The 23,880-nt window shown below is 39.6% G+C and overlaps 1 protein-coding gene across 2 annotated transcripts in view; it reads right to left on the bottom strand.

The window, feature by feature from the left end:
- Egfr (epidermal growth factor receptor) overlaps positions 1-23,880 on the bottom strand; it is a 202,143-nt gene that overhangs the window by 28,944 nt on the left and 149,319 nt on the right. For both annotated transcript variants that reach the window (XM_027949385.2, XM_027949387.2), the window contains exons 15-19: positions 22,502-22,659; positions 16,758-16,796; positions 7,589-7,730; positions 6,221-6,343; positions 5,487-5,585 (exon numbers count right to left, since the gene is read on the bottom strand). In XM_027949385.2, the coding sequence (XP_027805186.2) occupies positions 5,487-5,585; positions 6,221-6,343; positions 7,589-7,730; positions 16,758-16,796; positions 22,502-22,659 (561 nt within the window). The remainder of the gene's footprint in view (positions 1-5,486; positions 5,586-6,220; positions 6,344-7,588; positions 7,731-16,757; positions 16,797-22,501; positions 22,660-23,880) is intronic.

Genomic DNA, 23,880 nt, shown 5'->3' with positions numbered 1-23,880 from the left:
AACGACAAGACACTTTGTGGGAGATGGACCCTCTTGTGTGTATCTAGGGATTCCACTTGACAGAGAAACCCAGGTAACAATTCCCATTGGCAAAACATTGGTTGAACAAGGGACCTGGGTCACTCTAATGTCACCATGTTTCGGAACTGCTGTAATCTTCCTTAGGAAGATTCTGACTCAAGGATAAAGATGCTGTCAGGGCCTGAGTTTTGGGACCAGGACACTGTGGACAATGACTTGCTCACGTTATCAGAAGCTCTCACCATAGGCACTACTGAGACATGATGGTAAGCATGTTCAGGAAAGTCATTGACGCAGCAACCAGCCAGCAAGAAAAGCCCACTCTTTTCAACAGAACAAACTTGGCCCTGACTGAGCAATGGGAGGGTATTTGGGATAGAAACACTGCCTACAGCACTTCTCCAAAGAGTAATTGGAAAACATCTTTTTGTGTACCAGCTCCAGCCTCTGAAACGGACATTCAATCTATGATGACTATAGATTCTATTGGCTGCTCAAGATCCAACTCTGAAGAACGTGGTCTGTATTGTCTTGCCCTAGTCTCCTGATGGGAAAAACATGCTGCTCTGCATAATGCATCCGTTCCTGCCCCATTCATTTAGGCTGACTGCCAAGGCAGGAGACTTTGACAGATCCATGAATATAGACTTTATTTTAACCCTTCTGCTATTCTTAGGCTGAGAAAGCTTCATTTATTTGCAATCATGTGCACAATGGGATCCTTTCTTGTGTCTAACTGAGAACTAGGGAATCCTCAATTTCCACCCATAAATTCTCTTTCCCTTTAAAATACAAATGGTGGTGACCTTTTATTTGGATGTGAAAGAGACAACATGAACTGCAAGAGAATGAGATCAGAGGTTCCTTTCCACATTTCAGCAACTGCTGTGTTTAGAGTGTAGCCCAAGAGACAAGGTGAGGCCAGGGATGCTCAGGTATGTGGCATAAACTGGGCAAGGAGGCTGGAACATAGGGTTGAAGACAGAAGACAGTCATGGTGAGGATGGTAGAGAGAGGGCATATGTGTGTATATTTGTGTGCAAATTTAGATTTATTTATTATATATGTGTGTGTATGAAAATATGCATGTCTATATGTCTATCTATCTATCTATACTTTGTGGTACTAGGGATGAAACCTAGGGGCATGCATATGCTAGGTACATGCTCAATCACTGAGCTACATATCCACAGCCCCTGTATATGTATTTAAACACAAATATGATCACAGCACTTTTCTTGCCTTGAACCCTTCCCTGGGTCCTCACCATTCTTGGAAACTCTTGCTGCCTGCTCTCCCCTCAGGCCTCTTCCACTGGAGAGCCTCTGTCCCCAAAGGCCCTCCTGATCTTCTCAGGAGTCTCAGTGACTCCCCATTAAAACTTCCCTGGCATCTTGCAGGTTTTTTTTTTTTTTTTTTCAGGAAAGCAGTCCCAGCATTGCCTGAGAACTTGTAAGAGGTAAATTCTTGCAGCTCCCCTTAGGCCTAGAAGCGAGATGCCATTTCTTTGAATAAGCCCTTGGGAGATTCTTGATGTAGCTGCAGAGCCACTGCTTTGGAGCACACATCTTAATCTATACTTATCTGTGTAATTTAAAACAGGTCCTTCCCCCACAAAGTTTTCAAGAGATGGACTACATTCTCATACTTAGCAGCATATGCTTAGAGTATAGCTGGCACTCGATAGTACTAGATCACACCAGCAAATGTTTCCTTATTTGTCGCCTCAAAACCCATCCCCTAACAAATAGGAGACACTTTCTTGATTGTTTATGGTCTCTATTTTCAAGCAAGATATGCATTTTTCTATTATAAACATAATTTAATTTTTAAGCAGGATATGAATCGTTTCTATTATAAAAACAATATTACAACATTAAAGAGCAGAGTAGATATTTAATACCTGTTGACTCTGGGGTCATTGAAAATATCCTTAATCTTGAAAAAATGCTTGCAAAAGTCAGAGAATTGAATGGGGCCAGCAAGTGCATTGTGTTTGAGGTCAATATTGTCAGAAGAGACTGAGGCCTAGGGAAATGAATGGCCGACCTGAGGGTATACTACTTCTTAGTGTCAGGAATGGGCCCACATCTGGGTCTCCTAACCCCTGGGCCAGTGGGCTTCTCTCCATGGTCCACCTGCTCAGCACATGTGTAGCACCAGGTGCTCCTAGGGCCTCTCTTTGCATGTGGAAGCAAATGATGATGTCTTTCAGATGCTCTGTTTTATGGGCTGCCTGAAAGCTTTAGGTGGCACACGTGTGTGCACACACACATGTGAAACCCATATATAAATCTGTTTTGCATTCCTTTTCCATTGCCTACCCTAAATTTAAACTGAAAAGTCTATGGAAAAATTAATAAGCCATGGGATTGACATAAAAGCACAAATCACATCTCTCCCCGGAGTCTGGGAAGCTTTACAACCATAACACCAAAGAAATCCTCTGGAGGTTCCTATTTTCTCAAGATCTGGTTGAGATTTGAGTACATATTGTATTCATTTTAAAGGGGAGAAAAATCTGCAAAATGGAGCACTCTCAGCAGCCCATCTGTTGTGGGCCGGCAAGGGGCTGATCTGGAACCAGGAACTGGGAACAGAGCAGGGGGCGTGGGTGTCAGGCCACACAGAGTTTGGAGGCTTGCCAGGTCCTGGTCCTACTAAAACCTGATAGACCAACAGAGCTGAGTCGTCACTTCCTGCCCCGCCTCCCCAGGGCACAATGGGAACACTGTTGTTGTGGGCCCCCGCTCAGCATGTGCAGAAGTTAAAGTGAGCTTTGTTCTTTACTGTTTATCTTGGAAATCGTGAAGGTGCACCGTGACCTACACCAAATATGCTTGGTATTCCACAACAATCTCGGCACAAGCCACCCAGGCAGGCAGAGCTCACACTTGGAGACCCTGGTGGCTGCTGTCCAAGTCCTACCACTGGGTTGTCCCTGAGGTTTTCGTGACCTTAAGAATCTATTATGTTTGTCCTTATTGCTGGCAATGATTATTGGGCCTTCTTTGCTGCCTATCAACATTTATTTTTCTTTTTTCTTTTTTTGGCAGCAGGGATTGAACTCAGGGGTACTTATCAACTGAGCCACATCCCAAGCCCTTGTAATTTTTTACTTTGAGATGGGGTCTTGCCATGTTGCTCAGTGCCTAAGTTGCTGAGGCTGGCTTTGAACTCATGATCCTCTTGCCTCAGCCCCTCTCCCACCCCCCGTTGCTGGGTTACAGGTGTGCACCACTACACCTGGCTCTCCTTCATTTTTGAACTGTTTTACATTATGAATAAGGAAAAGAATTCCACTAGATTCTAAACTCCTAAGAAGAGGTCTATGTCTAATTTTATGAGTGAAGAATAGGGGTCCCCCCATATTTAAAAACTTTCACAGTTAATTAAGCCACTGACAGCCATGTAAAACAGTGGCTGTGGCCCATGGTGGACCACAGATTACTGGGTCTTTGGAACCATGTATGAGTACAACCAGTATTTAAAAATAAAAAATACTTGGCCCATAGGCTATCCTGTCACAGAATTAATGTGCTATTTAGCACACTGTTGAAATTGGCCTTAGAATCTCTGGCTTTGTTTCTTTTAGCAGAAATCACCTCCTTCAACGTTCCTGATTTCCAGAGGGTGCTTTCCAGCGCCAACACATGACTCCACACTGCCAGGAAAATGTGGGAGCGCCCAGGAGATTGAGCCTTAGGACAAGCAAATGAGAAAGCCTCAAGTTTATCATCCAGTGCCATAGTCATAACATCTGATATTTGAAGAGAAGACCAAAGATGACGAGAATGAAAAAACAAAGTGGGGGAAGGAAATAAAAATAATGGGGGGCGGGGGAGGAGACCAGGTGAAAGGATGAGCATGAGGCAAAATAGGACCTTCAGATATCAGGTGCACCGAATTTTTAAACCTTTCCTTTATCCCTCATCTACCCCATCTCCACCCACAGAAACACAGATTTCCTTCATTAAAAGGACCTGGGAGAAGGGAGAGAATTTTCAGTGAAAACTACTTCCTTCCCAAAGCATAGCTATTGTTTAGAATACTTTTGAGCTTTCCTTATTCTACCTTATAAATATTGTTGAAATGTATGTTCTGGGTTGTTTATTAGAATGTCTTGAATGAGCAGAAAATTAATAAAGGAAGCAAATTTGGCAAAAGGTACTCTTTTTAACAGTAGAGGTTAAGGGTTAGAGGTTTTAAGTGAAAAGACTTCACAAATCCTTGTCTGCTTATTCATTTTTTGTGGTTAACAAAACTTGACATCACATTAACAGGACTCGACACTGATTTGTAAACCATTAAAATGAAAGATAATTTTGCTTGATAAGTTTGTCATCCACATGTAAGATTTTCTATTGCATTGTATTAATATATCATCTTTCATTTAGGACTGTACCAATGTGGCGTTTCCCCACTAGAAAAAAAGGAGAGAAAGCTGCCCAGAGAAAATTAAAGGGCAGAGGGTTTTGCCACTGGAAAATGCATCACATCTAAGCACAATTTTAAAAGGCTTATTTGCCTCACTTATTATAGATCTGTAAGTTGAAGATAATACTATATGGCTTTTGTCTTCGGCTGTAAGATCGCTAAATTGTCTAAATTTCTGCGGCAAGAGGCAGACATTTTTCCTTTTCTTTGACTCTGTTTTCCAACCTACTGGGTAGGCCCTCCATATCTCCTATTTCACGTGCTGTGTGTGTGTCTCAGAACAAGAGCAGGAGCTTCCAATAACTCATAATAAGCCAGGCCAATACTGAAGAGGGCTCTGTCCTACTTCAGGCTGACCCCTTTCAGCTAGCCTCTTCCTTGTGAGAAAGTACAGAATGTGGTCAACAGTTCATGAAGAAGGAATTATATTGTGAATCTTAGGCACCATCAATAAAAGCCATTTTAAAGATAAGATACTTCAGAAAAGCAAACTGAACATGAGTTTCAGAGTCAGAAATCATGAAGGTTTGGGGTTGAAATTATAGCTCAGGGGCAGAATGCTTGCCTAGCATGTGTGAGGCATTGGGTTCAATCCTCAGCACCACATAAAAATACACAAAATAAGGATATTGTGTCCATCTACAACTAAAGAATATATTTTAAAAAATCATGAAGGGTTTTACGTCTATCCCAGCCATTAGAAGCTGGGTGAGTTTCTTTATAGCACCATTTTTTTTTATCCAAAAAATATTGAACATAATACCTATGTCATAGGCGCATCATGAGTATTTACTATGATAATGTATGTAAAGAAACTAGTATCAACAGGCTCCTGAGATTCCAAGCCATCTCTGGATAACATAATGGAAGAATCTTTTCCATAAGAGGAGGGAAATAAATGCACTATGGCTAGGAGGAAAAAGATACGAAAGTAAACACTTAGAATAAAGCAACCTGATGCTGACACCAGAAAAGGCGGCTTCTGATGTCCATCCTGTGGACAACTAGAGAACAAAGCAGATACTTACGTCAAGAATTTCCTTGTTGGCTTTTGGAGATGTGGCTTCTCTTAATTCTTTGATTGCTACCGGAATTTTAACTTTCTCACCTTCTGGAATCCAGAGTCCCTGAGATCAAGAGAAGACATTAATTGGTGATTATCACACTGTGTAATATGTTGTCTTGTGTGCTAGATGGATTTTATTAGTGACAATCCTAAGTGGAGCCACAGCTCTGCACTGCAAGGCCAACTGTGACTTCTAAGCATCTCTTTAGCTATCAGGTGCATGAATCAGAGTACAAAACCTGCTTGGGCCAGTTGTGAAGTCAGTGTGGATCACTTAGTCCAGAATTCTAAGATGCTTTGAATCTAGGCCTAACTAAAACCAGATTTTAAGCAAACAGGAAAAGGAATGAAGCATATTAGGAAGATCCTGTTCTGACCTGGACTTTATTTTGATGTTTAATGCAATGACAGGCAGCTCCCCTTCTGTATTCACCTGCTATGGCCTCCTGCCTGTGCCACACTCCCCTCGAAAGGTCAATACCATCTTTAACAATGCTTTTGGCCCCCAAAGACCACTTATTTGCATTGTGGCTATAACAGATTTCCTCTCAATGACTTGGAAAAACATTGGAGTTTCCCAAGCCCTCAGCCAATCAAAGAGAAGAGATGATGAAAATCAGTGACACACTGAGGACTTGTCACTGACTGGGTCATGGTGAGCCCCGGGGTTTTACTTCTCCCCATGGTTGTTATTACCTTATACACAGTGCCGAATGCTCCTGAGCCCAGCACTTTTATCTTTTTGAATTCTGTTTCCTTTAAGATCCTCAGGAGAGCTTGGTTGGGGGCTTCTCCACTGGGCGTCAGAGGCTCCACAAGCTGTGAAAGAGAAGGGAACAGATCTAAGATGCTAGTTCAAGGCACCACACCAACAGCAATGTGGGTGCTAGATGGGTCCAGAGCACGAGCAGCCAGAATCCAAAAACACGTGGTCACCTTTTAGTACAGAGCACTCACCCTGCTTGTTCAAAAGGACAAATGGACACTTTCTTTAAAGAACTTGATAAAACACCATAGGAACAGAGCTTCTCTGATATATCCACATTCAACAAATGCAATTTCTATTTCTGTTTTCACACCAACTAGCTAGACTGAAAAACTGGTGAGGAAAATTTGTATATGGTGGTCATTTTTGTCATTTGTGGGTCCCCAACACAAAATACCATTATGCTTATGAGGGGAACTGGCTTTTACTACAGTGCTGGACACAGATGCCAGATTCAGGCTGTGTGAAGGATCACACCAATCTCAAACAGAGCTTAAAGTAGCAGCCACTGGTGTGGATGGTGGCCTTTTCCAGAGTGACATCTTATCTGACCACGGTGGCTTGTTTACAAGTAGTCATCTCTTGCTAAGCCTCCTCCTATATATATGCAGAGGTGCTGCATCTTGGGCCTCTACTCAGCTTTGTAAGCATTTCATAAGACTTAACCCAGAAATATTTACATTTCATTGTCTAGAGGTAACAAAATGTAACTGAGTAGAACTGGATACCTAAGAATTTTTTTTTCTCATTCTTCCATTATAACAAATAATTCATAATAATATAATTATATATTTGCTGTTGTTTGGAGAAGTGTTTCCAAAGGTCCAGGTGTTGAAGGCTTGTTCTCTGGCCCATGGCACTGTTGGGAGGTGGTGAGACTTTTAGAAGATGAAGTTTAATGGGAGATCTATGTGTCACTGGGGGTATGTATTAGAAGAAGGAGACAGTGGGACCCTGGTCTCTTCTTTCTCTCCTTTTCACTTCCTGACACGAGGTGAGTGATTTTATTCTGCCACTTGCTTCTACCATGATGTGCTAACATAAGCCCAAAACAATGGGGCCAACTGATCATGGACTGAAAGCTCCACAAATGTGAGTCAAAATAAACCTTTTTTCTTTTTAAGTTGATTATCTCAGTTATAGTTATAGTTATAGTGATAGAAAACTGACTGAAACAACAACCAAAATACAAAATTGCAAGTTACAAGTTCTCAAACAAAGATTCTCTTTTCTCTCTAGAGCAGTGTTGGTTCCTAATGGTGCTTCTGGTCCCAAGGGAGCCAGGCTCCTGCACTCACCTCTCTCTCCTGCAGCAGTCGACGCAGCGTGCGCTTCCTGACAATGTGGCGCCTTCTCATGAAAAGGCCAATCCCAAGGGCCACTATCACCAGCAAGAAGAGGCCACCCACAATCCCAGTGGCAATGGATGGGATCTTGGGTCTGGAATGAAATGGAAAGACAAAAAAGGTTGAGGTTTGCTGAAATATCAATTATTGGCATTTTTCACATTTCCTGCACTTTTTGACACATTAACGTCATTTTATATTTTCTCAGAAAGAGGGATACTATGTAGCTTCTAAAGGGAGAAAAGACACCTGACTGATTCCTAGGACAATATTTCCAACATTTTCAGCTTCTCTCTTCCCAGCCTAGCCCCCCATTTTTCACTTTGTAAACTGAGGTCTCATCTCTCCACATGGTGACAATTTTTTTAATCTACTGATTAAGAAAATACACAATTTAAAAAATGAATCAGACTTTAATAATGATTTTTATATGAATCTGTATTTTGTTCTTTCCAAGAACATGCCAATTCAAGTGAAGATATTGTCTCCCGGCCAGGTTTGATGAAAGAACCTTCCAGGAACAATAAGATCCCTAAAGGGGTCCTTGGTTTTCAAGATGGGTCCCACAGCTATGTGAACTGCTCTATGAATATGCCTGATGAGGGTTGTAAAATGATAGGATTTAGACAAAAAAGCATCATTGTTACAGTGAGTGTTTTTATATAACCTCACACCCCAGTGCATTAACTCCTGTGTCTTACCAAGGTCATGCCTAATTTCAGAAAGAGGAAAAAAAATCAGAAGTTTGCTTTTTCGGCTCACTGGAGGAAGGACCATATATGAATTAATAATATAAATAGCTCTATCTGGCGTCTTTATCAAATGATTATTATTAATTTTTTTTGTGTGTGTATTGCTGGCATGAAAATTATTATTCTAATATGTCTATTCTAATAGAGTTCCTAGCAAATTGATTCTTATTTTTGGGTAGAGATGTTAATGAATATCAAAGATTAATTAGCACTATCATTTGTCCATTAAAAAGATGCCAAAGTCCTTGCACATTTCTTGTAAGTGGGTCAAATGAATTTATAAAAATGATAGTTCACAGCATTTTTCTTTTTAGAAAGGGCAAAAGTCATCTCCTGCATTACATTCCAAATCCCAAATTAATAAAGTTTGAATTAATGAGTTTTTACTGTATTAAAGGTAACACTAGAAGACACAAGGAATAATTTGTTCCACAGTATGAGTTCCATGGGGGACCACAGTAGTAAGAGTGAGTGATTGAGAAGAGAAAAAAACTAAAAAGAGTATATATTGCTGGGTGCAGTGGCACATGCCTATAATTCAAGGTACTCTGGAGGCTGAAGCAGGAGGATCACAGTTTGAGGTCAGACTGGGCAACTCAGCAAGATCCTATCTCCAAATAAGAAGTAAAAAGGGTTGTGGGCTTAGCTCAGTGGTAGAGTGCACCTGGATTCAATTCCCAGAACCACACACCCACACAGATGTAAAATTACAAAAAATGGAATTGATTAGTTTCCAGGTGGCGTGGTGATAGAAAATCTCACTGAAGGACATGGAGAATAAACTCCAGGCACTCCCCTATCTACAGCTGTTCCCCTACCCACCTTCCTGCCACTAGTATGTAGGGACATGTCTTTGGTAAATTGGAGCTTTTGTCATTCAGAAGCTCAGGCCTCAGCAAGAGGGAAGGCAGGAAGAGAAAATGGGGAGAACACAAAAGGAACTTATACCTGACTCCCACCTGGCTAAACTGATGACCCCAGTACAACAGGCCCCAGGGAACTCCCCTACTTGCCCTCCTGTCCCACCCTACATGAGCCTGCCAAACCAACTCATCCCATGACCTGGCTCTGCTGAACCCTACAAAACTTGGGCCCTTGTAGACGGTCACCATTTTCTTTCCGGAAAAGGTGCCCCTCTGCTGCTTAATAAAAGCATCACTGATTTGTGGAGGACTGTTCCTGTTTCAGTTATTTTTGCTTTTGTTATGGTGCTGAAACCTAGAAATGGGAGTTTCAGGGGTTCTTTTTACCCCTCCTTATTCCAACAAACCTCCCTTTCCCTGCTGCCCCCTTTGCCTTTTCGCCCAACAGTCATATTAAATGGACGATGAGACCTGGGAAGTGACCATTGGCATTCCTGTGGTTCTCTGAGGTTGGGGAAGCCCCCAGCCATGGCTCATTTGGCTATGGCTGAATTCCCAGACTCCTCCTTCTAACCCTCCCCTCTCCAATCCCTCACTGTACCTATACCTCTTCCCTGTATTTAAGACCTTTGGATCAGAGGCCACTTTCTGCCATTTTGTTCCTGCATGCAACACTGGCCTTCTCATTCTTCAGAGAGGTAAGAGCCCCTCCAGTCTTTTGCAGAGGAACCCTCCCCTGGCCTTTTGGCTCATCTGGACCCCAGGGGTCCTCCACCATTGATATTGTAAAAAGGGACACCCTCTCATTCTCTGGTAGAACTGCTCTCCAATGACAGGAGACATCAAAGGATGCTTTGATCTCAATCCCCACCTAGGTCAAACCTCTCCTAATGGGGGCTAACCAGTCTCTCCCACAGGACTTCCCCTTAGATTGTCTTTTAAAAACCTCAAAATCCTCCACTTCCAATCTGACCTCAAAAGCAAATGCCTTATTAGCTGAATACCCAAATCTGGCCACAATTCAAATTAGACAACCTACATCAATGGCCCGAGTTCGGGAACTTTGATCAAAAAATTCTCCAAGATTTGGATAATTTCCTCCAATGAAATTTCCAAGATTTCTTTTACCTTCATTCTAGCCTTCATTATACCAGCCCTGCTCTACTCTAAAACTAATCCTCACTAACCCACAACTCTCTTCCTCATTCATAGCTCCCAAAATGGCAGGTGAACACTCTCCTTAAAGACGTCAGGGTCCCTCTGCTCCCTCATCCCACCCACCCTCCTCAAAACCCACACCCAAACGCCCCCCCTCCCCTTGCTATCACCTCCTCTTACACAATCTAAAAACTCTTCCAATGAAACACATGTCCCTTTCTGGGGGGTGGCAGGGGCTGAAGGGATTGTTCAAATTTATGTTCCCTTTTCTATGACTTTTTTTTTTTTTTTTTTAATACGTTCCAGCCTGGACCTGGTCTCAGCGCCAGGTCTTAAGCCTCCTGATAATTCCTTACTTGCTGGGATTGAACCCACAGTCTGGGATACCTGTCCACCCAAAATTGCTTAACACCATCCCTCTATTCAAATCCAACTAAAAGACCCCCCCCCCCCCCAAACCTTGCCTGATTATCACCTGGGGAATAAAACTGATCTCAGGAGGAAACATAAATTATAGGACCACACCTTAAGAGACTGATTTTAAAAAGGAAAAATGGTTAAAATGCCTTAGGCATGAGGAGTAGCTCAACCAGTAGATTCCCTTGGCTCCTGCCAGATCTCTCTCTCACCAAGGCTTGCATTGAAATGCAAATTGCAGAGGCCTGCTGATCTTACAGTATTTGAGATCAGAGGGTGAAAAAATATGCCTCTTAAAAAAAGAAAGAAAGAAAGAAATGATCAAGTCTTCTTTACCTTGAGAATCTTTACCTAATTTTTTAAGAGCTCTACCTTATTCTTTCAATGTCTGAATTCACTCTACTAAGTCAAAAGTAAACCCTGATCTGATAAAGATGTTCTGCATGCTCCTTTACTAATTACAGCCTTGCTGTTTTTTTTTTTTTTTTTTTCTAGGACACTTGGTTTTTCTTTTTTTAGTACTATATTTTTGAGCTCATGGTTTTATGATGAATTCACATATGATTCTGTGTGCCTAAATTAATGTTTTTCTGATCATTATTATTTTATCCAACTATAGCAGTTCTTACACTCTGTTGTTGTTCAGAGGCCAATCTTCAAGGGTTAGCTCTCATCTACACTGGGAAAATGTCCTTTTACAAGATCCTTAGTAGGACATAGACATGGTGATGCTGGGAATAAATCTAATAGAGGCTTTAAGGAACATCTGTAGCATTACAGTGGAGATCAACGTACAAAAAGCTACAAGGTTTTTGTTTCTTGTTTGTTTTGTGTATGTGTACATACTTGTGTATTGTGTTGTTGTGTCTTCACATGGATTTGTATCCATATATCATGTACATGGTATCAAAATTGGCATATAAATGAACATTCATAAACAAATTTAAATAAAAAATGGATCCAAATACCTTTTAGTTCACATGATGTAAAAAAGTTCAATTTAAATCCGGGAAATAAATAAGAGTAAATATGTCTTTAAAATTACTAGCTCAAATGTTTTTCTAGGTGGTCAGACAATTAATAGATTGTTGGTTTCTACAAAATGTCTAGAATGTAATATCCATTGTTTCTAGAATTTTTCTTCAACAAGGAAGAAATGGCTAGTACTGTTAGCTACACTTGGTATCTTGGTATTTACAGTAAAAAATAAGTAAATTAGATTTGACATAAATGGTATTAATCATAAATGTGCTTATCAGAAACATCTGATTACTTTACAAAGTTAAAATGTTAACTGCTAAATATAAAATCAAGTACTCTTGACTTTTTGAATTAGTGTTTTCATAAATTGGTAAGTGAAAAAAGGTTTAAGATTGCTTTGTGTCTTCACTGAAGACAAGGTTACTAAGAATTAAGATTCTATCAGGTGTAATTTACATGCAAAGTATAAGAGGTTTCAAATGGGCTTCAATGAAAGTACCATAAAAACAAAGTATTTCCCCTTAATAAAGTGAAATAATTTGTCTAAATTCAGAAGTTTATATGGGTTGCTTTAGAGTGTGAATTAAGAAAAGGATCAACAGTGAGGAAAAAAACCAAGATGTTCTAGATAGAGAAATCTATTTTAGTATGAAAAGTGCAAGAAAAAAGAAATGTTTCTAGTGAAAAGTCTTTGTGTGGTAAAGTAAAAAGTTGTAAAATGTCTAAGCAAGTTGCAAAAGGGTTTGTGAAGGGTAAATTTCAATAGTGTGTGTTTAACTAAGTTGGTTAAATATAATTAACATAATTAGTTAAAGCTATTCAAGTTTTTTCTCTAAGGTAAAATATTAATATACTGGTATAAACCAAAATTTAGTCCTCCATGGGCTAAAGTAACAAAGATTTCTTAGAACATTAATTTGCTCTTATCAAGGTAATCGCTTGTGTTTGTTAAATTTTATTCTTTAAAGCAACTGGTGATAAAGGAATTAGAGTTTGTACAACTCTGGTTAAATAACAGATGTTATTTTAGAGTATCATATTACATTACAGATTCTGAATTTTTCTTTAAAAGCTAAACGTGGTTAATATAAAAACATCAGTATAATTGTGGTATTGTCGTATTCATATCTTCCAAGTATTCAAGTCTTTAAAGTATAAGGTTTAAAAGAGCACTTTACCAAGCTGGTATTCTTCAAACTAAAGTTTAAAGTAAAGGTTTGGGATTGTAAAATTATGTTTCTTGGTTCATAGATATGATACAAATTAAATACGTTTTTATTCTTGTAAATTTCATTTTGTAATTTCCTTGTAAACTTTAACTGTTACTGTTAGTGCCTTATAGAAGTACAACTTTAGATATAATAACCTGAGTTAATTTGAAGTAGTAGGCCATCATCTATAGACAGAGATGATGATGTAAGGATAACTTATGATGATGTAAGGATAACTTCCAGTACTAATACTGACCCCAATTAAATAAAATAGGTAAATGACTGTAAAGTTATAGGCATTAAATTTTAAACCCAGTACTCTTACTTTAAGACTGGTGAAACTGGCTTGCTGGATGTTTAAGACCAAAGCTTAGAGATTAAAATTAAGGAAATTAAAGATCAAGAAAAAATAGCCAATATTTGGCTCTTGCCCTCTGAGTCAGCTTGAATCAAGGGAACAAAGAAACTTCTCTAAGGGCTTTGCAACTCTGGGTCACATGACCTCCCAATCAGGGTGATCCATTAGACCCTGGAGAACAGAAAGCTGACCAGTGCACATGCTGCAAAACAGGAGGGTCATTGGAGAAGAGAGACATCCCTGATGCTTCAAAAGGAGGCCACATGGTCAGTAAGACTCTGACCCATCTTGGCAGATAGCCACTAAAAAAGCTAAAAGGCTGCTCTCAAGTTCCACAAGAATAAACTCCTGAGATTATTCTTAACAATAGACAGAAACAAGGTCAAATTGACCAGCTTGATCTTGAACACCTAGCAAAACCAGTTATAACCAAAGTACAGCCATACCAGCATTTAAAAGAAAGGACAATTTTTTTTTTTTTTTTGGTGGGAGGGTATTGGGGATTGAACTCAGGGGCACTCAATTGAGCCACATCCCCAGCCCTATTTTTTATTTTATTTACAGCCAGGGTCTCACTCAGTTGCTTAGTGCCTTACTTTTGCTGATGCTGGCTTTGAACTTGTGATCCTCCTGCCTCAGCTTCCCAGCCACTGGGATTACAGGCATGCACCACTACACCCAGCAAACACTTCTTTTAACAGAAATTAAGATAGACAGTCCTGTTGCCCCCAAATTCTGAGGCATTTTTTTCCTTTTCAAGGCTCATATTTACCCCTGCCTACCAAAAATTGGACTGGCTTCTGCACCTTGGTTTTTCTTACTCCTCAAACTGATGTTTTAGCTAACAACCAAAAGTTGCCTATCCTGATAATGTACACACCAGACACAAGAGAGCCCTTCAGTTTATTTCCTTACTCAAAGCCTGGAGATATCTGCCCAAATTGACATGGGAGCAGTGGGATTAGGAATGTCTATTCATTTCTTTAAAAAATGTCACAACAGGTTATTGAGGATATCCATCAGGTTGCCAATTCAGTACTGACTTTACAAAATCAATTGGATTCTTTGGTGTCTGTTGTCCTACAAAATTGTCCAGGACTAAATCTCTTTACTGTCAAACAAGGTGGCTTCTGTCTCTTCCTTGGGATGTTGCTTCAATATCAGTCAATCAGGACTGGTAAGGATAAGGTTAAATAACTACAGGGCCAGTTGGAACAATGGAGGTGAGAACTGGCAGATTCCTGGTGGTCCTCATTGGGGGATCTAACATGGTGGATTTCTTGGTTATTCTCCCTTATATCTTCTTTAATATTCATCTTCCTCATAATAACCTTTCTTCCCTGTATCCTTAAATTCACACAGAGACAACTTCTTAGTAAAGGGACCTGTTTGGCTCCATCTGCTTCCCAGGGACACATTAATGCCATTATCCTGGGTTAGGGTTGTGGCTTAGAGGCAGAGTACTTGCCTGGCACATGTGAGGCACTGGGTTTGATCCTCAGCACCACATAAAAAAAAAAAAAAAAAAAAAAAAAAAAAACTATTTAAATAAAGATATTATATCCATCTATAATTTTTTTTTTTTAAAAGCCATTATACTCCTGCATTCACAATTGGATTCCTAGAAACCACCATGGGAAAAGATTGCCTGTGGTGACCCCAAAGCCTCTTCCATATACACCCCTCTTCAGCCCAACGCCAGAGGCTCGGCTCTATATTCTCTTCCAGTATCCTGAAAGGTAATTTTTCTTCTCAGCAGGAAGTAGCTAGATATGATGACATTGCCCCAACTAATCATACCTCTTTCAGAGTCTGGAATGAAGGACATGGAGAATAAACCCCAGGTACTCCCCTATCTACAGCTGTTCACCTACCCACCTTCCTGCCACTTGTGTGTAGGGAGATGTCTGTGGTAAATTGGGAGTTTTGGTCATTCAGAAGCTCAGGCTTCAGCTGGAGGGAAGGCAGGAAGGGAAAATGGGGAGAACAGAAAAGGAACTTACACCTGACCCCCACCCGACTGACCTAATAATCCCAGTTCAATAGGCCCCAGGGAACTTTCCTACTTGCCCTCCTGTCTCACCCTACATGAGCCTGCCAAACCAACTCATCCCATGACCTGGCTCTGCTGAACCCTATGTCTCAGAAATTGCCTTATTTCTCTTTAATGTTTCAACTGGTGGCAGAAGCCATCAGCTACAACCATCAGGTCTGGGGCAGACGAGTAGGCTGAAGTTGAAAAACATTTGTTACCAAAAGCTTGGTCCTTGTCCCCAGTGCCAATTCATGCCAATTTAGTAAGAGGATACAGTTTTGAGGAAAAGGAAAAAGGAGGTTTACTGCTTTGCTAGCAAAGGAGAAACACAGGGGACTCCAGTTCCAGAGGCTGTGATTCTGCCCATCAGAGAAAACAGGGGTTTTAAAGAAACTCTTCAAAGACTACATTCCAGGTGTGCCCTGACAGGGGGCCCCAAAGCCTGATTTGTTATGTTGAAATTCACTTGTTAATTTGGGAGATAGTCACTTCCTAGTTCTTCTAGTGACATCTCTTTGCTGTGGAGAACAGATAAAGTAATCTGGTTCCCTGCCTCTAGGTTAGGGAAGGGGAGAGGGAAAAGGAGAAAAAAAAGCAGCAAGGGCTATATTCAAAGGGTAAAGTGGACCACTCTTACAGGATCAGTAAGTGGAGGGATTTTGTCACATAATCAGAATGGCACCCATTCCTTGGGAGTTTGGCTAGAGTTTTCTCAGAAATGGCAAAAAGATGTTTTGTGCATGATTCCCCAACTCTTCACTAGACGGACGATGCTGATTGATGATACCACTCTTTCCCAGTTAAGTCTGAACAGGAATTTGTGATTTTGTTTTCCTCAGTGCATCCAGCAATAATGGCAAACTGATCAGAATTGAAATGTCAAAGGAAGTCCATTTGTCATTGTTGGACAATGTGTTTTGAAAATAAATCAAAGAAAGAAAATTCCCTCCAAGCTGGATCTTTGTCATTTAATAGAAAAGTCATTTAAACACAGGTTTGTGATAATATTGATTTAGTGGGGAAAAAAAAATGAGTAGAAGCTAGGAGATAGTAAGATTAAGGAAAACTGGTTAACTGCTGAAGCCAGAGAGAGGTATGCATAAAGAGGTGACTAGCCATGGGTACCAGTTCCTATGGAGAAGGCCCTGGCCTAACCCTTCCTGCATCCCTTCCACTAAAGAACAAAGTTGATAGGGGACAGGAAGGTGGAATCAGCAAGGCAGTTTCTGCTGGGGACCTTGGGCTGGCTAAGGGAAGGCTTAAGAAACTGACAAGGCTCCCGGACAATCAGAAATGACTTTTGGTAATATTTGAGGCGGTCCATTGGATCCCAAACTGATACTTACCCATTTATTGTACACCCTTGAAGCCCTCGTCCAGCACATCTGTGGGCAATAAAAGACAAATACATTCTAACTCTTTGGCATTTGTTTTGTGGAGATTTTTTAAAAATTAACTTATAAGCAACGTGCAGCAAATTGCTCTCAAATCATTACATTGCATCTCAATATTGGGGTGGTGGTTACTAATTTATTTAGTATGTATTTGACTCATTTGTTCATCCATGAAGGAAATATTTATGAGTGTCTGCTTTGTGACGGGGAATTGAACAAAGCAGTCAGGTCATTATTGGAATATTTTCACATACAGTCCACTTTTGACACAGATCCAGCTATCTCATAGCTGGCGGTAGATGTTAAGATAGATAGGGGAGGGCAGGGAGCCAACATGAGACACATACACTGGGGCCATAATGAAGCAGGAATAGGGTGGCAGTGTGGAGTCTTTGCTGGCCTCCCAGGAAAGCTGAACTTTGAACAATCATCCAGCAGTGATGGAATGGAGCACAGGCTGCTCCTGAGATGGGAATCAGGTTACAGACAACATGTGAGAAAAGGAAGGAGCCCTAAAAAATTAAGGGAGACACTGGATAGGAGGTATAATAATAGAAACCTGGTAGTCCACATGAAGGAGAGGCAGAAAGGAATGCTGGAGGGACAGATAAGAAAAGGTATGAGTCTGAAAGGCAGGAAGATGACTGTGATGATCACAGACACAGAAAGCCAGGACAGGCACTGGCCCCACCCAGATCATTCAATTGAGTCATTCTCTATGCAGAGAACATACAGGACTGCATTACAGATTACTCCTGAGCAGTGAGGGTCCCATTGTAGTGGAACAGATTACCATCATTATTTGATTATCACACTGTGGTTTATATATGTGAAGAGCACCAGGGAGACTTTTGGATATGAGTGAATAATATCTCTAGACTGTTGTAAACACTTTCTATCCATATTCCTTAGGTGCCGGTAATTGGCTCTGATCTCCATACCCTACTCTTCTTGGTTTTAATGGCTGGGGCTCCTGCATTTTTCCTCAGTGTCAGGTACAACAGTCTTGCTTCTGCCACGTCTTCAAGATTTCACCCATAAATGAAACACACAGGTGTCTTCAGGCAGTGAAATATACAGGGAAGCCTCCTTATTTCCATCTATTACCTCCTGGGAACATTAAGATACTCAAAATAGAGAGCATTCTGTAATGAACCGGCCACTGATAAAAACAGGCCTTGTTCAAAATATCCTCCCACCCCCTTTGCCCACCACAATGTCTTTCAGCAGCTCTTAATTGTCAAATGTGATGTAGTGGGAACATTATGCTAAGCAAGGGCAGATTGAAATTGCAGTTTGGACAAGAGGCAGGGTCTTATGCAGCCTCTGAAAGTATACTGGAAAGAAACCACAGAGATTGCTAACAGGGAGCTACAACCAAGAAGCTCAGAGGGAAAGACCAGTTTACATTTGAAGGATAGAGTCAGGACAGGTACTGAGAGAGAGAAAGAAACACTTAATGGGGCTCAGTAATCATCTCAACTCATGAACCAGTGGAGTCTGATCCCTCACCATAGCCCAGGACCTTGAATGATCCTAAGAGCCACACCCTTCCAGCCATGGCAGGTGTGGCCACCCAGTGCATGGGTAGAAATCCTGGACGCATATCCATTTGAGTGTCACAGATTAGGAGCTCTTTGGGAAAGATGAATATACCATTTCTTGCCTTTTGATTCCTGATATGAAGTCAAAGAGGCCAGATTAGGTTATCATTATATTCTCTCAGAAAAATTATTCTCTGTCCTCCACTCAATTTTTTCTCTTTTTTTTTGTAAGGAATTTACATTTAAATTAAATTACCATGTACCTTTTGTTGCATATGATTTAAAAGCAGGCAAATTTCATATTATCTAATTTAATTTATAAGGATAAAAATTTCAAATTTATGGGTGAAGCCTCGAATACCTTGCCACTTGGTATGAAAATGTGATTCCATTTAAAATGGATATGCTTCCAGTATTCCTATCTGTGCACTGGGTGGCCACACCTGCCATGGCTGGAAGGGTGTGGCTCTTGGGATCAGTCAAGGTCCTATGCTATGGTGAGGGATCAGACTCCACTGGTTCATGAGTTGAGATGATTACTGAGCCCCATTAAGTACTTCTTTCCCCATAAATATGGACAAAGCAATACCTCTTTCTGAGAACTTAGAGAAACACTGTGCTGATAAGTCTATGCACCTTATTAATATTCAGGAAAAGAAAGGTTTCCTTATTTTCCTTTACCCTCATCAACATTTCTCCATATTTTAGAAGTTACATCTATTTCTATCATGAAATTCCTATGTAATTAATGACTTTGAGAGAAAATACTGGTAGTAATAATAAGATCATATAAAATTATATGTTCTCCCAACAAAAATGCCAAGAATCAGGAAAAAAAATAGAAAAATATTAAAATAAATGATCATTAGTATTTAAAAGAAATTTTTGACTAAATTCCTTTTTTCTACATTTCAAAATCTGCTTATTCTTCTAGGTAAATGTACTGAAAAGTCCAACTCCTGAAGACTTTCTGGATCCCCACAAAGGGCAACAATTACACATTCATAGACAAAGAGACATATATATGCACTAATTTCTGAAATACAGAATAAAGGAGGAAGACACACATTTAATTAATATGTACAAATATACTAACAGTGCCTAAGAGTTCCTTTTTCTCCACATAATACACTAACATAGTTCTGTTGTAGAGAATCTGCTCCAAAATTGCTTATAAAAATAGATGGTGAAAAACAGCAAAGCATAATTTATTTTTTAAATGTTAAAATTATAAACATTAACATATTAATTTTTTAGATGAATGGATTTCATTGTAAGATTTCTATACTTAATATGCAGCATATTTTTATCATATCCACTCTCCATTCTACACTCTTTTTGCCCTCCCCTCTCCTTATGTTTCCTGAGTCCCCCCTTCCCCTTCGCTAATAGTCTCTCATCTACTTTTAGGTCATCATTGTTTTTTATGTTTTTGTTTTGTTTTATTTTTTAAGCTTCCACATATGAGAGAAAAATATGTGATGTTTGTTTTTCTGCATCTGGCTTATTTTGCTTAACACGATGGTCTTCAGTTCTGTCCATTTTCCTGCAAATCACATAGTTTTGTTGTTTTATACGGCTGAATAATATTCTATTGTGTGTGTGTGTGTGTGTGTGTGTGTGTATCAATCACACTTTACTCATTTATCTGTTGAAGTGTACCAAGGTTGATTCCAAATCTTGGCAAGTATGAATAGTGCTACAATAGACATGGGTGTTAGGAATCTCTTCAGGATGCTGACTTTATTCCTTCTGGTATATATGCAGGAGTGGTATAGCTAGATTATATGGTAGCTCTCGTTTTATATTTTTGAGGAACCTACATACTGTTTTCCATAGCAGCTCTACTAGTTTACATTCCCACTAACAGTATATAAAGGTTCCTTTTTCTCCACATCATTAACAGTGTTTGTTATTTTTAATTTTTATAATAATAGCAGTTGTAACTAGGGTGAGATGGAATTTCAATGTAGTCTTGATTGAATTTCTCTAATGGCTAAAGATGTTGAGCATTTTTTTCCATGTTTATTGGCCATTTGTACTTCTTTATTTGAGAAGTGTCTGTTCAGATCATCCGCCAGGTAATTGATTGTGTTAGTTGGGGTAATTATCGATCTTGTTGATCATTTTTGGAGTTCATTATATATTCCGGACATTAATATTCTGTCAGATAATAGCTGGCAAAGATATTTTCCCCGTTCCATAGACTGTCTCTTCATTCTGTTAATTGCTTTCTTTGCTATGTAGAAGCTTTCTAATTTGATTTAATCCCATTTGTCAATTCTTGCTCTTATTTCCTCTTTGCCTGTACCTACATGCTAAAGTGTTGCCACTCTATTCTCTTCTAGCAATTTCAAAATTTCAACTCTTACATTAAGGTCTTTGATCCATTTGGAGTTGATTTTTGGACAGGGTGAGAGATAAGGATCTGGTTTTAATCTTCTACTTGTAGATTCTCAGTTTTCCCAGCACCATTTGTTAAAGAGGCTTTCTTTTATCCAACATAGGTTTTTAGCAACTTGTCAAGAATAACATGGCTGCAGATGTGGAAGTTTATTTCTGGATCCTCTGTTCTATTCCATGGGTCTACATGTCTGTTTTTATGGCAATACCATGCTGTTTTTATTTCTGTGGCTCTTGATATCTTTGAAAATCAGGTATTGAGATGCCTCCAGCATGTGTTTGCTCATGATTGCTTTGGCTATCTGGGGTCTTTTATGCAAAGCACAATTTATAATATGCTTTGCAGAGTTTACAAATTGGCCACTATAACCAGCATGCTGATATGGCAAAAGGGAGAAAATATGAAGAGTATTAAATTGTGACCAAAGAGATATTTGGCAAAATTCAAAGTCCATTCCATAGTACTTCACTAGTTTAAAAAAATAGTTTAGGTGACTATTTCCTTAACAAGATAATTAGTATCTCAAACTAACAGCAGATGTTCTTAATATTGTGACACAACCATTCTCGTACTGTCAAATGTAAAACTCTGATGTTCACTTTCATTGTGTCAGATAGTATTCTGGAAATTCTGGCCCATGTAACACAATCTGAATTTTTTATTTATTTACTTATTTAGCAGTTGTGGGGATTGACCCCAGGGCCTCATGCATGTTAGACAAGCACTTTACCACTGAGCTACATCCCCAGTTCTACAATTTGAAACTTTTGAAAAAGAGATTAAAATATCATTGGGGGATGATATGATTGTGTTCCTAGAGAACTGACTACTCATCATAATTGTCTCAATCACAATCACTGCCATTGCTACTGTCATCAACATAGTTACCATCACTTCATTACCACCACCATCATCCATGCTACTATTCATTAATCGAGTGCTCACTGTGTTCTAGGCACTGTTTTAAGTACACTAGACATCTTAACTTATAATTACAAAAATTCTGTTAGGTATGTTGTGTTATTATTCCAATTTACAGTTAAAGAGAGGCCCAGAGAATCTATGACACCTGCCTAAGGGCACCCAACTAATACTGGATGGATCTAGAGAGAGAAAGAGGAATAGGGCCAAACAAGATTGAAGATTTTAAGAAATACAAGGAAACACGAAATGGTATAGATGGCAACTCAACTTCTTTTTGATTGCCAGATGTAGTTCAGTTTGATTGCCAAATTTATTATTCCAGTAAACAAGATACATACAATCAAAATACTTCTGCTGATTGCAGCAAAATTGGTAACAGCTTAATAATCGACTAGTTATAAGATAGTACTTGTAAGCAATATTCCAGACAATGTAATTGCAAAACACCAAAAAAAAAAAAAAAAAAAAATCAATGCACACAGGGACCCTAGTAACCTAGAGAGAGGCAGAGGTGACAGCTGTTGAGAACTCAGCTCTTTCTACCTATCACTTAGTCTCTCTTGTTTGGACAGGAAGCACTGTGGAACAGAGTCTCCAAGTGACATCCTGAGAGACAAAGAGATATTCCTATCTGTATCAAGACCTACTCAATCATGCTGCTGCTGCTAAAATGGATATAAGACCAACACCTGTGTAATGGATTGATAGAAACCTCTATAATCCATGGCCAGGAGATTTGGGAGGTGTTTTCAACATGTAAATTTGCAAGTTAGGAAACATTTTCTGATTCTACATTCTGTTATGGGCATCCAAGCCCCACTCACCCATAAGTGCAGTTTGGATGGCATAGGTGGCAGACACGGTTGGCATCTGCATACTTCCAGACCAGGGTGTTGTTTTCTCCCATGATTCCAGCTGGGCAGGTCTTGACACAGTGGGGGCCATCAATGTAGTGGGCACACTTTATGCAGTTGTCTGGTCCCTGCACCAAAGCACAGAAGAATATTTATGTATGTCTCTTTCTTTCTCAAAATGGGAATAACTTTTTACTTAAGATATTTAGTGTGAACCAAAATGATATATAGAAGTTTTCATATATCAGAAAACAAGTTCTGTAAATGCTCTTGCTTGATATGACCACACTGTAAAGTTCAGTGTAGTTTTCTGACTTCAAATGCACGTAACATACATAGGCATAAAAGAAATGATATACTTTGTTGCATTTTACTTGACTCATCATAGGCATCTTTCCAGGTCAAAACCATCTTGATTTTTCTCTATGTTTGTTTATTTATTTTTGTGGTGCTAGGGATAGAACCCAGGGCCTTCTTGCCCAGTTCTCCTCCCGTTCTTTCCCCTCACAGGATCTTGCTGTGTTGCCCAGGCTAGTTTTAAACTCCTGAGCTCCAGTATTCCTCCTGCCTTAGCTCCTGCTTGAATTGGGTGTCTCACACTTCATAAGGCAATGAGAATGAGACAAAAGAAGGGTTTTCCTCTGGGCTTTTCTCTCTAATGTCCCAGTTTTGTCCTCTAAAAGGCTGAGTGTACTTAGACCTAGAACAGCTGGAAGACTAAGTCAATATCACCAACCATTCTATTAGAATGATGAAAATTTAACTCAGCATCCTGTAAACCTATCAACCAATGGTTTACTTTGTAACCAGCCATGTTGACAGCCTAGATCTCTATCTAACACAGTCTTATTAACCTCTGCCTGATGCAGGGACAACTTTTGAAAAAATATTTTCATTTACTAAATTTAGATGTGGCTACTGAAGCTCAAATCCAAATATATATAATCAAGAATTAACAACATTGGGATATTTGGTATTAGAGGGACCTGATGTCTCATTTGTGAGCTTAAAAAGATTACTATTGAAGATGTAGATTTAAAACTGCAAGTTTTAAAAAGTTTTGCTATAAGTTTCTTTTAAGGTTCTTCAACTGAGTTAAACTGAATGTTAAAAAATAATTTTATGATATTTGGTTAAAATGAGAAAGAGATGAATTGCACATGTCAGAAATGGTGAAAAGTAGCCTGGCATGGTGGTGTACAGCTGTAATCCCAGTGACTTGTGGGGGCGGAGGCAGGAGGATCATAAGTTTGTAGTCAGCCTGGGCAACTTAGTGAGAAGCTATCCCCAAGTTAAAACAAATAAATAAAAAGGTTATGTGCAAATTATGTTCATGGACTGGGGCAGAC

Source organism: Marmota flaviventris, chromosome 1, assembly GCF_047511675.1.
Source record: "Marmota flaviventris isolate mMarFla1 chromosome 1, mMarFla1.hap1, whole genome shotgun sequence".
Lineage (NCBI taxonomy): Eukaryota > Metazoa > Chordata > Mammalia > Rodentia > Sciuridae > Marmota > Marmota flaviventris.
This window is presented reverse-complemented; position numbering and strand designations above follow the sequence as displayed.